This window comes from Microchirus variegatus (genome assembly GCF_963457635.1).
Source record: "Microchirus variegatus genome assembly, chromosome: 15".
Lineage (NCBI taxonomy): Eukaryota > Metazoa > Chordata > Actinopteri > Pleuronectiformes > Soleidae > Microchirus > Microchirus variegatus.
In genome coordinates, this window is record NC_139816.1 from 24491310 (window position 1) to 24509666 (window position 18357).

The 18357-nt window shown below is 44.2% G+C and overlaps 2 protein-coding genes across 2 annotated transcripts; one reads left to right on the forward strand and one right to left on the reverse strand.

The window, feature by feature from the left end:
- Positions 1–548: 548 nt before the first annotated feature.
- Positions 549–4748, forward strand: zbtb14 (zinc finger and BTB domain containing 14). The gene is made up of 10 exons (XM_083902063.1): positions 549–667; positions 1946–2134; positions 2218–2388; positions 2473–2568; positions 2646–2783; positions 3020–3264; positions 3344–3429; positions 3581–3720; positions 3822–3917; positions 4390–4748. Exons 2-10 carry the CDS (start codon positions 1946–1948, stop codon positions 4528–4530), a joined length of 1302 nt encoding a protein of 433 aa, XP_083758189.1. The 5' UTR covers positions 549–667; the 3' UTR covers positions 4531–4748.
- A 175-nt stretch (positions 4749–4923) lies between these two features.
- arhgap28 (Rho GTPase activating protein 28) lies at positions 4924–18083 on the reverse strand (the record flags this gene model as incomplete). The annotated part of the gene is made up of 13 exons (XM_083901821.1): positions 4924–5006; positions 6822–6859; positions 6949–7076; positions 8410–8535; positions 8615–8830; positions 8930–9012; positions 9151–9304; positions 11354–11431; positions 11976–12067; positions 14918–15056; positions 15180–15358; positions 17607–17822; positions 17897–18083. The coding sequence occupies 13 exons, from the start codon at positions 18081–18083 to the stop codon at positions 4924–4926; spliced, it is 1719 nt and encodes a 572-aa protein (XP_083757947.1).
- Positions 18084–18357: the final 274 nt, after the last annotated feature.

Sequence of the window (18357 nt, forward strand, 5' to 3'; positions counted from 1 at the left end):
AACAAAGGATTTCGAACACAGAAGTAACAAAATAAGACATTTGAACTTGGAGATGGAGGCAGCAGTGGATCAACAACCCCGATGTGCTGTGATGTTAAAATCACTGATTTTCTCTGGACTTTGGTGTGGGAGATTGAGGTTTACACAAAGAAAAGTCTGTCTAACAGAGAGATAAAGACGTGCTCATGTGACGTACTGAGATTTTATGACATAAATATTTCGTGGTTAAAATCAGGTGTAAATAATAATAATAAAAAAACTGATTTTACTACTATCTCTGTTTTTCTCTCCTTCTATTCAACATCAACACAACAACTACAGTTGTGAGAGGGTGAGTGGGCGGGGCCGAGTATAACCGAGTGAGTCATGTTCATTTTTCTGTTTTGAAATAAATGCCTCAACAGTAAACTCATACATCATGGATTCATTCATGTACATTAACTTTAATGTGATCATGAGCTACAGGTGACCGTGAGTACTGGGGCCTTGTCAACGGGGCCGCGCATGCGCAGTCTCGCTAAGTGATGCCTCGCGCGCTGCCTGCGTGCTCTTGCAGTGTGTGCGTGCCTTCCGCACAGTGCTCGTCCTCATCATCAACAATAACAACAGGTCAAAGTGTTTCCCGCTCTCAGCGCGCGGACAAACCCGGCGGGACACCTCAGTGACGGTAAGAGCTCGTTCACCCGGGTCCCGCGCTCCGCTTCTGCCCCCCGCTCCGGCGCCGTTTCCGCGGGGATGCCTGCGCGTTCGCGAGCCGTTCATGGCTGCTCGAGCCCCGTCTCGTCCGTGTGAATCGTGTCGCCGCCCGCGTGCTTGTGTGTCGGTGCCGGGGACGCCGGAGCTCGCGACCCGCTCCCAGTCCGGGCGGCAGTGATGCGGGTCAGTAGCGTAGGCGCTGACGCGTGTCAGTGGCGATAGTACCAACGATGTCACCGTACAAACGCCATTTTGAGAGCGAGTGGCTGGTGGCGCAGCGCGGGCCGAACTGTCCGCCATTTAATAACAACAACAACAGCCGCGAGTATGAGCGGAAAGTCTCACCGTACGCGTTCAACACGTGACAACAGCGCGGTCACCTGCCAGTAAACACCGGCGACCGTGGTACATGCCGGTAAACGGACACTTCCGTCCGCGGGACCGCCGTTTGTCTTAAAACTTATACGTTTTACGTTAGCTCCCCATGCTAGCTGTAGCTGCTACCGCTCCTGAATGCGGTCTAACGCGGCTCACGTGGCCCGCTTCAGACCAGATTTCATGGGCTGTGCTCTGGATCGGGTCCCGGTTGGTTCAGAGCGTCCGCAGATAACACGGGTTCAGTTCCGGTGAATAAAGACATAACTCGTTAGCTTTGGTGCTAACAGCTGGTGAATGACTCCTCCTTTCAGTCAGTGGCCGTGTGAGGCGTGTACGCGCAGGGTGCTCGTGTCCGCTGCGAAGCAGACATGAACTGTTGATGTGAGTTCACTGTCAGAGAAGAACACCTGCTCAGGTGGGCGGGACTGATGATGTCATTACGAGTCATGATTTCTTTATTTTAACAGTTACACTGTCATTAAAATCTCTTTACACCTTTGACCGAGTCATGTTTACATGAGTGACGACCTAGCAAATGTTCATGATGAGCCATGGTTATGAAGTAATAATGAGTCTTGATTATGATGAAGTAGTAATGAGTCATGTTTACATGAACAACAAACTCGCAATTTTTGAGTCATGGTTGTGATGATTAAATGATGACACATGATTATGATGATGTAATGATTAGTCGTGATCATGAAGTAATGAGTTATGATTACGAAGTAATGAAGAATCATGGTCATGAATTAATGAGTCATGATTATGAAGTAATGATGAGTCATGATGAGTGCTGTTCTCTGAGGTTGTGTTTGTGTTGATTATTTTGCCTTTACATGAAACAAAACTGTGTGTGTGTGTGTGTGTGCAGATGGCAGAGACAGTGAAGTACGTCGACGATGAACATAAAAGCATCTTCCTGAAGCTTCTGAACGAGCAGCGTCTGGAGGGCGAACACTGTGACATCGCTGTGGTCGTCGAGGACGTGAAGTTCCGCGCTCACCGCTGCGTCCTCGCCGCCTGCTCCAACTACTTCAAAAAGTTGTTTAAGAAACATGAGGTGACACACACACACACACATTAACACAGGTAAACACACACACACACACACACACACGCTTACCTACCTGTGTGTGTGTTCAGGTGGATAACTCATCGGTCATTGAGATCGACTTCATTCGCTCCGACATCTTTGAAGAAGTGTTGAACTACATGTACACGGCAAAGATCTCTGTGAAGAAGAGAGACGTTAACCTGATGATGTCATCAGGTCAGATCCTTGGAATACGATTCCTGGACAAACTCTGCTCCCAGGTAACACACACACCCACACCGCCTCACATCACACACACACACACACACACAGACTGAAGCTGTGATGTGTTTGTGTGTCCTCAGAAACGAGACGTGTCCTCAGAAGACAAAGACAAGTTTCCCTACGACATCGTAAAGATGGCGCTGCCGCCTGAAGCTCAGCTCGCCACAGAGTCTGAGGTAACACTGAGCTGCTCAGGCCTCTTCACTCTGATCACCACAACTCTGGTCACCATCACCACTGTGTTTGTGTTCAGGTGCTCGGAGATGACACGCCCACTACTGATGACCTTGTGGAAGCATCTGCCAATCAGGAACTAGATAAATCTCCCAGTGCTGCGCTGAGAGTTCAGGAAGCAATTTTGAAAGAACTGACCAATGAAGACGTCCACAAGGTACACACACAGTCTCACACCCAATTTTTTGTATAGCATTCATAGTGAGACCTAACCCTAAAATTTACCCTAACCCGAAACCTAAAACCAGGTCAGGTGCCAGAATGTCCTCACTTCCTTATGTATACAAGTTTTGTGGCACTCACAAAGATACCTATACGAGAACACACACACACGCACATACACAGAAGAATGCATGAAGTGACCCACGATTAACTACGCTATGATGTCATTAGGTGAGCTGCTATGACCAGGATGTGGTGTCAGAGATGGACGCAGGGCCTAAAGAGTTGGGGACGGAGCATCACAGCTCTCAGACACTGGCGTTTGCAGACAGTATGGGCGACGTGAAGGACGAACAGCCTCCTGGTTGGTCCACAGCAACAACAGACATGAAGTTTGAGTATCTGCTGTATGGACACAGGGAACAGCTGTCCTGTCAGGTGTGTGGGAAGAACTTCCTGGATGAGAGCAGACTCAGGTACGCTTCGTCTTTATCACCTTCATCATCATCTTCATAATCATCCTCAAACACCTGTTCACTGTTTCTCTCTCTGCAGGAAACATGAGAAGCTTCATTCAGCAGAGCGACCGTTTGCCTGTGAAATCTGCACCAAAGCTTTTACTACGCACGCTCACCTGAAAGGTACACACACACACACAGAAAAGAAAATGTCATGATGTTTGAGTTTAATAAAGTTAAGTTAAAGTTCTCTTGTGACTGTAAACACACTGAGTTATACTTCAATAACAACCACAGTCATGGTGTTAATATCGCTCTCTCTATGTGTTTGCAGAACACCTGAAGATACACACTGGTTTTAAACCATATAGGTGTGAAGTTTGTGGCAAATCTTTTATTCGAGCTCCAGATCTGAAAAAACATGAACGAGTTCACAGCAACGAGAGGCCGTTCGCCTGTCAGATGTGTGAGAAGGTACCTGTTTGTACCTGCCTGCCTGTCTGTCTGACTGTACATGTCTGTCTCACTGACTGTCTGTCTGTCTGTCTGTCTGTCTGTTCCTGTCTCTCTCTCAGGCTTTTAAACACAAGTCTCACCTGAAGGACCATGAGAGGAGACACAGAGGAGAGAAACCGTTCGTATGTCCTTCCTGTTCCAAGGCTTTTGCCAAGGTACTAATACTGCAATTCTACTACTGTAAATACTGCAGTACTCCTACTACTACTGTCAATAATGCAGTACTACGACCACTACTCTAAGTACTGCAGTACTATTACTACCGTAAACAATGCAGTACTATTACTATGGTAAACAATGCAGTACTACTACTGTCAATAATGCAGTACTACAACTGTAAACATTGCAGTACTACGGTCAATTCTGCAAAATATAACTACTGTAAACAATGCAGTACTACTACTGTGAATACTGCATAATATTACTTCTGTAAACAATGCAGTACTACTACTATAAATACTGCAGTATTTGTTTGAAAATATGTAGAAAAAGTGTCACTGCAACAAACTCAAAACAAATGAAACAGAAACTGCTGCTGACATGTTGCCTGTATACTTTGTCTAATTTATTGTGTATTTTCTTGTAAAAGTTGTACTTGTACTGTAACTTGTGTACTTGTACTTGCAGGCATCAGACCTGAAGCGCCATGAGAACAACATGCACAGTGAGAGGAAACAGATGAATTCTCTGCAGAGCGACACAGAGACATTACAGGCCGCTGCTATGGCAGCAGAGGAGCAACAGCTGGATATAAGCCCCGCCCCCTGACACTTGGACAGCACTAGCCCCGCCCCTGACACCTGAATCACATCAGCAGCTCCTCTTGATTCATTTCTAATGAGCTCGTGTTGACGTCATGTTGACGTCTTGATGAACTGCTCAGTTTAATGAGCGCAGACATTTCCATGGCAACACTCAAATAAACATTTCCTGTATGAAGGAGACGAAAGAAGACAAGAAGATGTTTGTTTTTAATATGAACCCATTTTTACATCAATAAACAAACAGGAAGTAGAAAGAAAACTGTGTTGTTTGCATCATCTGACAGGACATCATGACATCACTGCTGTGAAGTCACAGTCGTATGGTGAGACAGGAGGTAAGGCACGATGTGAGACAGGATCTAGGTTGAGATGTACAGTAGGTGGTGAGAGTAAGCTGTCAGGGTTTGATCAGCCAATCACAGTGGGGATTGACTCTGTGGACGTCCAACAAGACACAGTCTGGATGAAGACGACGCTCACCTGAGGGAGCAGAGAGACAGGTTTACACGAATGAATAGTTGTGTGTGTGATGTCATCAGTTGTGTGTGTGTGTGTGTGTGATGAGCTGTAGAAACACCAGGTGTACAGTAAGACAGTTTCTCCGCTATAGATCTCCCTGAACTAACATTAATATCATCATCCAAACCATCAACCTGTCAGTTAGATCCCATCCCCACTAAACTGTTTAAAAATGTGTATCATTTAATTGACAGATCTATAATAAATCAAATTAATCTATCCTGATAAACTGGATAAATGCTACAAACTTTTAAATTTGAAGATTTTCAGTCAGGTTTTAGATTAAATGATAGCACAGAAACAGCACAAGTTAAAGTTAGTAAAGACCTTCTCTTGGCCTCAGATAATGGTCTAGTGTCTTTACTTGTCCTGTTAGATCTTAGTGCTGCATTTGACACCATTGATCATGATATATTCTACTGCAGAGACTGGAGCAGACTCTTGGGATCACAGGTACTGCCCTCTGCTGGTTTGAATCATACTTATCTGATAAAAAGCACAACATACACTTTCATTGTTATGCAGATTACACTCAGCTTTATGACACAGAGAGAAAAACTCTCTGACCACATGTCACTTTAGATGTCATCACCATGGCTTCCAGTTCCACTGTGAGAAACCTTGGAGTTATTTTAGACCAGGACATGTCATTGATTCACACATAAAACTCATTACCAGAACAGCCAAGAACATTATGAATTAGAAACATTCTGTCCTTAAAGGACGCTGAAAAACTAGTTCATGCCTTTGTTACATCTAGACTGGATTATTGTTACTCCTTATTATCAGGATGTTCCAACAAGTCTGTTAAAAAATACCTTATCACCCTAACAGATCACTTCAGTCCCAAAACTCAGGCTTACTTGTGGTTCCCAGAGTGTGTAAGAGCAGAATGGGAGGCAGAGCCTTCAGTTATCAGGCTCCTCTCCTGTGGAACCAGCTCTCACTGACAGTTCAGGAGGTGGACACTCTCTGTATTAAAAGGTAGACTTGAAACTTTCCTTTTTGATAAAGCTTATAGTTAGAGCTGGCTCAGGGAAACCTGGACCATCTCTTAGTTATGCTGCTATAGACCGAGACTGCTGGGTGAATTCCTGTGGTGCACACACACTCACTCTCACACTTTATGAATATGACTTCATTATATGTCATTAACTTTCTTCTTTCTCTCCTAGTTTGCCTTTCCTTCCTTTCCTCTCTCTCTCTCTGTGTCCTCATCTTGCAGGTTGCAGGATCCAGATCCAGTTTTTAGGTTATTATTATCATACATATAATCACCGTTATTATGATGCTATAATTAAAAGTCAGTATCAGTATTATTATTTTTTATCAACAATCTCTGCTGCTGATTATATAAATGACTGTAGTTCTATAAACATGTCATGACTGACTCTAACTGTCCTGTATACATTTATAACATGAAACAATTGTAATATCTGCTCATGGTCTCTTTCTTCTGTCTCTACCTCATCTCCCTCTCTCTCCCCCTCCTCTCCTCTGTCCCCCATTTTTCCTTTCACCCCAACCGGTCGAGGCAGATGGCTGCACATCTTTGAGTCTGGTTCTGTCACAGATTTCTTCTTCTGTTAAAAGGGAGTTTTTTCTCTCCACTGATGCTTAGTGTTTGCTCATTGTGTGAATTGTTGGGTTTCTCTGATGTTGTCCATGTACAGAGCCTTGAGATGATGTATGTTATGATTTGGCGCTATACAAATCAAATTGAATTGAACTGAATTGATGTAATTAGTTGTGTGTGTGATGATGTCATAGACTCACAGATGTTTCCTCCGACTTCATACAGACACTGAACAGGACTGATGGTTGAGAGAGAGAGGGGGGGGGGGGTCAGAAAATCATCTTTTAACGTTAAATAAAAGTTTGCGTGTACGTGTGTGTGTGTCACCTGTTCTCACACTCAAAGCGCGCAGTGACGTCTTTTGCTCTTGTTTGTTCATCAAGTTGTATCGCCATGGAAACCTTGGTGTGTAAGGGGGCGTTAACCCTGATCACACCTTCACACAACTCCTTGATCTACATACACACACACAAACACACAGTAAATGGTCTGTACCTCTGTTACAGTTTTTCTCAAATGCTAAAACACAAAAGCCAATCCTCTAAACCAAATGACCAGTTGTCTAAACACATTTACTAAATCTAGCCATCATTTTCCAAGATCATAAACACATTTCACATGAAGACACAATTCACAAAACACAATCCTCCGTTCTCATAAATCTAAACATATGTTTCCTTGCTAAAAGAACATATTCTCAAATGAAAGTTCATGTGATGCAAAATGCTTGCCACAGTCAGCAATAATTGAACACAATGAACACACCTGGCGTCATTTATTTCACACAACGACAACAAATTGAAGACACTTGTTGCTAATGCTGTGACCACACCTATAAAAGCGGACGTTTTTCCCGCGGTGCCCAGCAAGAGACAATATAGCCTGCGATGTGGATGAGGTGATGTGGCCCGATGCAGCTTGGCGACATGATGCCGCACAGTGACTGTGGTGTGTGTGTGTGTGGTGTGAATGAAGAAAACGTCACACCCTGATCATGTTTTCAAGAGTACTGTTGTGTGCAATAGATTCTGTTTTTTGCATTGAGTTGTGTTACAGTAGTGTACTTGCAGAATTTTCTGTACTCTTCATATGAAACTCACAACTCTCTGCGGCCTAATCCTCTGCAGAGATCTAAGAAGATCCGTTACTCTAAAGTTTTTAAAAAATATGCATTGGCAGTTATGAAACAAAGAACCTTCTCACAAATTGAGCATTGTGTTTTGAAATTGTTTTGCTGTAGTGTGTAATGATGTGTATAGTGCTTACATTTTTGAAAGCTTCGAGCTGCTCTTTTGGTGTGAAAGTTTGAGTTTTGAAGTGAGAAGGTGTGGTTGTGCTTATGTAGCCCTAGAAAAGGGTATTGTGTTTAGACATTGGGGAACATGGAGGAGACGTTTGTGAAATGTGTTTTAGCATTTGAGAAAAACTGTAATGACCCGTCTGTCCTCTGTCTGTCCTCTGTTAATGACCCGTCTGTCCTCTGTTAATGACCCGTCTGTCCTCTGTTAATGACCCGTCTGTCCTCTGTTAATGACCCGTCTGTCCTCTGTCTGTCCTCTGTTAATGACTCGTCTGTCCTCTGTCTGTCCTCTGTTAATGACCCGTCTGTCCTCTGTCTGTCCTCTGCTAATGACTCGTCTGTCCTCTGTAAAATACCTGTCTGTCCTCTGCTAATTACCCATCTGTCCTCTGGCTGTCCTCTGTTAATGACCTGTCTGTGTGACTCAGCGGACCTCTGTCACTGCATGCTTTTATACATGGGTGTGTCTCACCTGGACTCTGCCTCACCTGGTCTCTGTGGTTCTTGTCATTCTTCTTCCTCAGAAGTAGTCTCTTGGCTCTCATCAGTCCAAAGTGTTTCTGATTGGACACTTGGTTCATCTGTCTCACCTGAGACAGCAGGAACTTGGGGACCTAGCACAGAGGACAGGAAGTGATGTCACAGACAGGTGAGACAGCGCCGTCACACAGAGACCTGTGTCCTGAGACTCACGGTCCACAGCAGGTCCTGGTGTGTTATCATCAGCTGAACCAGGTGAGCCCCGCCCACCGCCTCCTCCAGCTCCTCCTGTTGTTTAGCAACAGAGTGCTTGTTGTTGCTGTGACGACAGGTGAACAGGTTTGGTGCCATCACCATGGAAACGTTCCACAGAGACATGCGGTTCTGGTCCTGATAAGAGACCACCTTACGCAGGAAGACCAGCAGGGCCTGTAAGCATGGAAATGGATGGGAGTTAATCTGTTCCCATGGAAACAGGTGTGTGTCTCTGTGTGAGTGTGTGCATGTGTCTGTGTGTGCACTGTTTACTTGCAGTGTGTCTCTGTTTTCTTCAGGAAGTAACAAAGTGAGAAGATGAAGAGTCTGAACCTGATGAAGGACAGATGACACTCCTGAGGAGGAGGGGACGGACAGACAGAGTTCAGTCATCAGGCTCCTATTAGCTGTCAATCACTGTGTGTGCGTGTGTGTATGCGTGTGTTTGCGTGTGTGTGTGTGCGTGTGCATCATTGTGTGCGTGTGTGTCTTACTCAGCACTGCTCTGTAGTTGCTCAGGTGTGTGTGTGTCAGTAAAGGTGTGGGCAGTTCTCTGATGAAAAGCTTCAGCAGACCTGCAGCTTCCACCTGTCTCACTGCTGACCAGTCCATTGCTGCTCCACACCTGTCTATCTCTCTGCGCAGGTACTGCAGACACACAGGTGAGACAGAGACACACACACACACACACACACACACATTCTTGTACTTGCTGCATACTGAGGACCAGCATTTCCACTTTATAAATCAACACAATTACAAATATCTACTTCATGAATGACATCTACAAAGAACTACTGGTTGCAGGACCATAAAATGTCTGCAGGTGGAGCCCCAGAGCAGAAAGGGCTGGACATTTTTTTTTGATTTTTTTTGTTTTTTCCTGGTCCAAAATTTGACAAAACCATCATACGATAGTATGTCGTTCAAAATTTGAAAAAAAAAATTTGACCCAACATTTTTGGTCCTAAATTTGACAAAAACGTCATACTATACTATGTCGTCCAAAATTAGATTTTTTATTTTTTTTTGACAAATTGAGTATAGCATGTTATAGCAACCTTAGGAAGTGATTTCAATGAAAACAAAGTGAGGACCGGCCAAAATGTCCACACTTCGTAAAAATGACCTAACTTTGTTGGTTAAAAACCCTCACTGGTCCTCAGTATGCCGCAAGTACAAGAACACACACACACACACACACACACACACACAAACACACACACACACACACAGGTGAGACAAACAGAGACACACACACACACACACACAGGTGAGAGAGAGAGAGGCACACACACACACACACACACACAGGTGAGACAAACAGAGACACACACACACACACAGGTGAGACTAACAGAGACACACACACTCACACACACAGGTGACACAAACAGACACACACACACACACACAGGTGACACAAACAGACACACACACACACACAGGTGAGACAGAGAGACAGACACACACACACACACACAGGTGAGACAGAGAGAGAGAGACACACACACACAGGTGAGACAAACAGAGACACACACACACACACACACAGGTGAGAGAGAGAGAGGCACACACACACACACACACACACAGGTGAGACAAACAGAGACACACACACACACACAGGTGAGACTAACAGAGACACACACACTCACACACACAGGTGACACAAACAGACACACACACACACACACAGGTGACACAAACAGACACACACACACACACAGGTGAGACAGAGAGACAGACACACACACACACACACAGGTGAGACAGAGAGAGAGAGACACACACACACAGGTGAGACAAACAGAGAGACACACACACACACACACACACACAGGTGAGACAGAGAGACAGACACACACACACACACACACAGGTGAGACAGAGAGACACACACACATGTGAGACAAACAGACACACACACACACACATATAGGTGAGACAAACAGAGACACACACACACACACACACACACACACACACACACATATAGGTGAGACAAACAGAGACACACACACACATAGGTGAGACAGACAGACAGACAGACACACACACACACACAGGTGAGACAAACAGACACACACACACACACACACACACACAGGTGAGACAAACAGAGACACACACACAGGTGAGACAGAGAGACACACACACACAGGTGAGACAAACAGACACACACACACACACATAGGTGAGACAAACAGACAGACACACACACACACACACACACAGACACAGACACACACACACACAGGTGAGACAGAGAGACAGACACACACACACACACACACACACAGGTGCGACAGAGAGAGACACACACACACACACACACACACACACAGGTGAGACAGAAAGACAAACACACACACAGGTGAGACAAACAGACACACACACACAGGTGAGACACACACACACACAGGTGAGACAAACAGACACACACACACACACAGGTGAGACAGAGAGAGACACACACACACACAGATGAGACAAACAGACAAACACACACACAGGTGAGACACACACACACACACAGGTGAGACAAACAGACACACACACACACACAGGTGAGACAAACAGACACACACACACACAGGTGAGACAAACCGAGACACACACGCACAGGTGAGACAGAGAGAAAAACATACACAGGTCAGATAGACAGACACACACAGATGAGTTCCTATGTGTTACCTTTAATCTTGCTGCTGATCCTGAAACTCTCAGAATCCCCTCAGTCTGTAGACCAGTGTGTTCTAAGATAGACAACAACTACGCGCACGCATGCACACACACACACACACACACACACACACACCCACACACACACACACACACACACACACACACACACACACTGAGCATGTTCATCCGTCTCCACACCCTGACCATTGACCCAGGAATAATAGAAGAAACTGAAACATGTGGAGACTTAATTTATGCTGAGTCAGAGATACAATGTTGTATTTTAACCTTCAAATAATGTTATTATAATTATTATTATTATTGTTATTATTTTGTTATTATTACAATTATTATTATTGTTATTGTGACCTGGTCTGAGCCTGAGAGGGTCTGCATCACCTACACTGACACTATCACTGTCGTACATTAGTTGTCAGTAGGTTAAAGACGTCTTTACACTTGATGTTTGCAGGTCAGACTTCACCGGGAACAAACGCACACGTTACAACGGCATTTGTTTACAACAGACAGTACCTTTTTCTAACTTTAGGGGGAGCCTGAGGACAAATAGTATATTGTATCGATTTAAAGAGGTAAAGAGTTTAAATGAACAGGTGAGGGACAGACTCACCCTCTGAAAGACGACTGGGACTTTGACTCCAGGAAACTTCTTCCTGTCGTTCTGTAAAAGTAACTTCAGAGGAAGTCCAAACACACCAGTGTCTGAGAGAAAGACATACTGTCAAATTAAAGGGACACTTCAACGTTGTTAAAGAGTGGTTCTGGGAGGTACTGACACAAAGTCAGAGCTGACTGTGCTGTAAGCGCCCCCTGCTGCTGAGAGTGAAAACATGTCTGTCAGTACAGACTCGAAGATAAACAGATTATAATCCACAAAACAAAAGACTTGGTTAATAAAATCTCTGTCAGATTAAGTCTACGATATCACTGATGCCTTGTGTGTTTTCTTTGTGTCACCGTTGCCTCGTGTGGTCGATTTGTGTCACTGACAGTGTTGGGGAGTAACAAAATAACGGATTACAATAACGAAATTACTTTTTTGGGTCAGGAAGTAAAGTAATGCATTACACTAAAAATATCGGTAACTACACTACTTTACTTGACTAAAGTAACGCGCTTTTCTGCGTTACCCATGCTGTGTTTGCCTGTGTTTCAGTGCTTTTAGGCAAGACGTCCTAAAGATGCCCTATTTTTTCCTCCTGTTTCCCCCGGTAACCACTGAAACGGTGTTGTGATGATGGATGCAAAAGCTGCGGCCAGCAGGTGCCTGTCTATACCTGCTTAGAGTCTGTCCAAGATCAGTTTGGAACACCAATAAAACGATTCCAACAAGATGTGAGTACACGATGGAACATCACCTATTAAATGCTGGAAAGTTTCTGCGCAAAATCGAAACTTGGCTGGAAACAGCACAGATTATGAACTCCCCGCGACAGAACTCTCTCCTCTCTCGCTTTGAGTAGTTAACTAAAGAGATCATCTCATCTGATGCATCTGTTATTCCCTTAATTACAGCGTTAAAGCGTCTTCTACACAAAGATTGAGACCACGGAGTGAAAACAATGAATAGTGCGCTCTTGAGAATCTGTCAACACGTTTTACTAACATCTACTCTGATCCCCTGTATTTCATCGCGATAGTACTCGATCCTTGCCATAAAGATCATTATGTATCAATCAATCAATCAATCTTTATTTGTATAGCCCACAGTTTACAAAACATAGTTTGTCTCACGAGACTTCACAGGGTTGGTAACATCCTCTGTCCTTAGACCTTCGACCAGGGTAAGGAAAAACTACCAGGGAAAAAAGGAAGAAAATAAATACCAGGATCCATTATGTATGTGTCATATATGGATGTGGGGATAAAACTGCGCATAGAGAGATGAACCAGTCTGCGTTGGATCATATGGTTTTACATGCCATTTTGTATACATTATACAATAAACACTATGTGGGCAGGCTAAGTGATGTTTGTCCATATTAAATATAATATATTAAATTAAAGGGGAAATAAGTAGTTTATAGTGCCATCTAGAGGAGAGGCTGAAATTTACAACAAAGACCTGCTGCCCTGCTCACCCCCTCCCTTCCCTGAGCGCTACGGTATCCGCAGCCGGTCAAATGTCGTCCTCGTCGTCTTTCTCCGTGTCAGCAGATGAGGTTCGTGAGGAGAGGGAGAGGGCGAGCTACCGCGGCCGTAGCAGACGAGAGAGAGAGGAGGCGGGACTTCCACTACAAGTAAAGAGACGCTTGTTTTGTTCTCTCGCGTTTGTCCTTACAGGCTCCGGTAGAAACATGGCGTCTCGCTGCTTACAGTGGCTATGCAACCGCGGTCCGCGGTCATGTTATTTTAAATGACTTTTTGAAACACTACGAAAATGAAACAAAAACTATTATACAGCGACTAGACAATGCAGGAGCACATAATATGTATAAAAAAGTGGATTTTGGGTTATATAAACCCATAAATACTACACATTGTACCTTTAAGAAACGGGAAAGGAAAGGAATAAGTAGTGAAGTTACTTTTCAAATCCAGTAACAAGTAAAGTAATGTCATTACAATTTGCAGAAGTAACGAGTAACTAGTAACTAATTACTTTTTTTGAGTAACTACCCCAACACTGGTCACTGATACCTTTTGTGTTTGCTTTGTTTCACTGTTGCGTTGTGTGGTCACTTTTATGGGGGTTATTTCCCCATCTTATATCAAGAGCATATTATATTGATTTGAGAGCATTATTTATTGATTTCACATTCAGACAACTCTCCAAAGAAGCAGATCAGGTGGGGGCCTTGCACTGCCTAACTTATTATTTTACTATTGGGCTGCCAATCTTGAGCTGCCTGGTATAACTCAACTGAATGGTGCATAATGGAGGATGCTTCTTGTCAACCCTCATCTCTGACAGCTCTGGTCTGTGCCCCCTTAGATTCTCGTTATCCTAGTTATATTAAAAACCCAATTGTACTTTGAAAATTTGGAAACCATTCAGACAACACTTCAAACTTTCAGCGCCCATCCCATTCGGCCCTATCTTCCTGGTTCTTTGTTCTAAAAGTATAATTTAACAAAAAAAAGAGTAGAAAACGTCTACAGTAATGAATCTAAAGTAGATAAAATAAAAAAAGATTATCCCTCCCTCTATACAGCTGCGTTCGCTGTACTTCAAGGAGCGTTGCATACTGGCCGGCACTCTTTCAACCAGGTTTATCCATTCCCGCCCTCCAGGGAGAAGAAGAAGAGCTCGAGCTTGAGTGCAGGTAATCTGCGTGAGCAGCAATATAACCGAGCATGAGCATACAGTTTGAGCATTAGCAGAGCAAATTTGAGTGTGAGAGCAGAGTTTTGAGAGACAATATACCCAAATCTCAATATGAAATAAATAAAGAATGCTCTCAAATCAATATAATATGCTCTTGAATTAAGATAGATAAGATTAACACTGTGGCCTCCATCAGTAAGTTCAAATCAGTGCGTGTGGCACATTACGGATGAATGGATGAATGGATGAATGGATGAAGTGTTTGTGTCTCAGATGAAGCTCACCCCTGCTCCTGTGGCGTGGTGGGCGGGTCTGTTTGGTTGGAATGCCGAGAGCGAGCAGGAAGGTGGAGAGCTCGATGTGAGAGAAGAAGCCAAGCTGAGTGAGGTCACATGACGACAGGTCATCAGTGCAGGTGAGACCCTGAGAGGGTGAGACAGGTACGAACTACACACACACACACACACACACACACACACACACACTGAAACCGTGGCTCCTCAGAGAAAACCTCACCAGCAGAGGGAGTCAGAGCGTCAAACTTACCGGCACATCACTGTTGTCATCACCTTGGAAATGCAGACAGTCCCAACAAGCCCCGCCCCTTTTGTGCTCAGCCACACCCTCTGAGTATGGAGAGTCTCGCAGTATCCAATCAGCTTGCCTTGACAGATTGCCAGGCAGTGAGTGAGTGTGAGGAGGGGAGGGGCTAAGTGTGGGCGAGTCTGTGTGTTCAGAGAGTTGATCATCACATCGTAAAGACAGGAGGGAGGGGCGAGCTGTAAACAACAAAAAAACATCAAGCTGTAAACAAACAAACTGTAAACAAACAAACAAACTGCAAATCAACAAACAACAAACTGTAAACAAAGAAACAAATTGTAAACAACAAACTGTAAACCACAAACAAGCTGTTAACAAACAAGAAAAAGTAAACAAACAGTAAACAGACAAACTGAAAACAAACAACAAACTGAAAACAAATAGTAAACAAACAACAAACTGTAAACAAACAATAAACAAAACCAGTAAACAAACAACAAACTGTAAACAAACAAACAAACAAACAAGCTACCCAGCTCCTAGTCCAGAGGCCCGTTGCACAAAACTAGGATTTATCCTGTGGCGTGAGCCTGCTCCAGACCAGGCTAAGTTCCAGGATTTATTAAATCTCATCCCTCATTTTTTTTTGTGTGTATCTGCGACATTACCTTGTTTATGAAGCCCTGAAGGTTCGAAACAAACAGTTCAGCCATTGCTGAGAACGCTTTGATGTATTGTAATATCGGGCTCAGCGAGATCTCTGAAAAAAAACCATCTGGTTACGTAAACAGCAGTTCTTGAGTTTTTGATAATGAGTAGCAGTGCATCCACCGTTCCAAAGGGGGGAGCAGCGCTTCTGAGAGCTGGTGTGCTAATTATGTCACGTCCGGGTATTGGCCAATCACAAGACGATTGGGAAGGCTCTACGCTGGCTGGCCAATCACAACACACTCTGTCTTCTGGTTGTGAGATTTCAGTCTGAAACAGCGTGACTGAGGAGAGCGTCAGTAAGGAGAGATTTCTATCAGCTCATTTACAGCAACTAGGTTTTTGACCATAAAAACAAGTTAATGTATGTAAGTAGACCTCCATAACTAACATATATGTGCAACAGGACCACTCTATGTGAGCTTTAATATTTGGCCTCTTATGTATGGAGTTAAATTTGTTCCACTGATATTTGTATGTGTGCAAATTGTGATCCACACGTATTTCTTGATTTGTATGCGTGTTTTGAGATCCACAAATAAAAAAAATCAGATTTGTAACTTGTATATTGATTTTTACAAATAAAGATGTCATTTGTAAATAACGTGACTTTGTAAAAATCAAATTTTTTATTCAATAAAGCAACATCATGTTATTCTTTGGTGTGTTTTTATATTTATATGGTGTGTATAAATATAAGATTTCTGTGAAATTATTGTAATCAATGATTACAATACCGTTACCGTTATCCTAGTTTTGTGCATAACATATCCTGCTTTCCATTTCCATTGGATAAATTAAGCCAGGATAACCAAGATATCTTGGCTTAATCCCTTATCCTAGTTTTGTGCAGCGTCCTGCTTACACCCTGCTAATGCCCTTAACACCCTGCTTACATCCTGCTCACACCCTGCTAATGCCCTGCTAACACCCTGCTAACAGGCCTGACCTGTTCTGTGAAACCACTACAGGTGGTCCAGAACGCGACCTGGTCTTCATGTCACCCCTCTGTTCATTGAGCTCCACTGGCTACCCTTAAACTCAAATGACTGATGCTAGCCTACAAAGTGCTTCATGGGCCTGCTCCCACTCCTAAAAGCTTATGTTACCCCTCAACGACTCCGTTCATCAAAGGATTGTGGTCTGGCGGTGCCAACAACCGCACAAGACAGTCCACACTCTTTTCATGTGTGGTTCCATGCTGGTTGAATGATCTACTGAGCTCTACCAAAACAGGGGACGTCCCTGTCTGTCTTCAAGAAGATCTTGAAAACCCAGCTCTTCCAAGAGCATCTTCTGTCTTAGCACTTACCTTAGCCCCTCCCCTGCACTACCTCCATCTGCACTTGGATCCACCTCAGCTCTCTCTCCCTGTTCCCTGTCAGTCCACTGTTCTTTCCAAGACTTCTTTACTGTCACATATTCCTCTCTCTTCCTTGTAAGTGTCTTGGGATAAAAGTCTGCTAAATGCTTAAATGTAAATTAAAATCAAACAACAATAAACAAACAAATAGATAAACAGACAGGTGATCAGACAGACAGGTACCTCTGTGAGTGTTCCGGTGAATTGTCTTTGTGGACGTGTGATATCGTCTTGGTGACTCGGAGGGGTGAGATGAAGGGGAGGAGCATCTGTCTGCTGAGTCATCCTCAGACTGAGAGAAAATGCTGAGTCATGACTCTCTCTCTCTGTGTGTGTGTGTCTCTCTCTCTCTCTCTCACTCACCTGAGTGAAGACGTCTCGGACATCTCTGATTGGCTGCTTGTTTGTCTTCCTCAGTGTCTCGTTGTAGTTGTCCAGCCTCCTCCTCACTGTCGCCACCTGCTGGCGAGTCAGTGTGGACAGCAGTGCCTCTGCAGGCAGCTCCTCCTCAGAGGAGCCCATCACCAGGGACGATAGCCCCGCCCCTGTCAACCACGCCTCCTCCATCTCCACCTCTGCAGGTGAACAGAGACATGTAGATGTCACTCACACAGACAGGAGGTGTCACTCGGCTGCAGCTTTCACTCACCATCCACGCTCTTCCTCTCATCTTCCTCCTCCTCCTCCTCTCCCTCCCGCTCCTCCTCAATGCTTTCCACTTCCCTCCAGTAGGTTTCCAACGCAAGATGGCGGGGATTTGAGCTCACTGTGAGGGGAGGAGCAGGAAGGGAGGACAGGGAGGCGGGGACAGAGGTGGTGGACGGAGACGACAACATCCTGTAAAGAAGGAGATGAAACTGGTCAGCCAATCAGAAGGTCAGACAGATGTCACAGAGTCTGTCAGCCAATCAGAAGGAAGCTTTGTGAACTTTTATCTATTCATTTAAACTGGAGTTGTTTGAGAATTTGAAGTTTGTGACGTGTACCATTTGACACCAATGTCCATAGAGAAAATCAGTGATTTTAGCTCGCGGGGACACAGGAGCTGCTGGTCTACTGCTGCCTCATGTGGTCACGTTGTGTCACTGAGGTCAATCTGAACAAAGGATT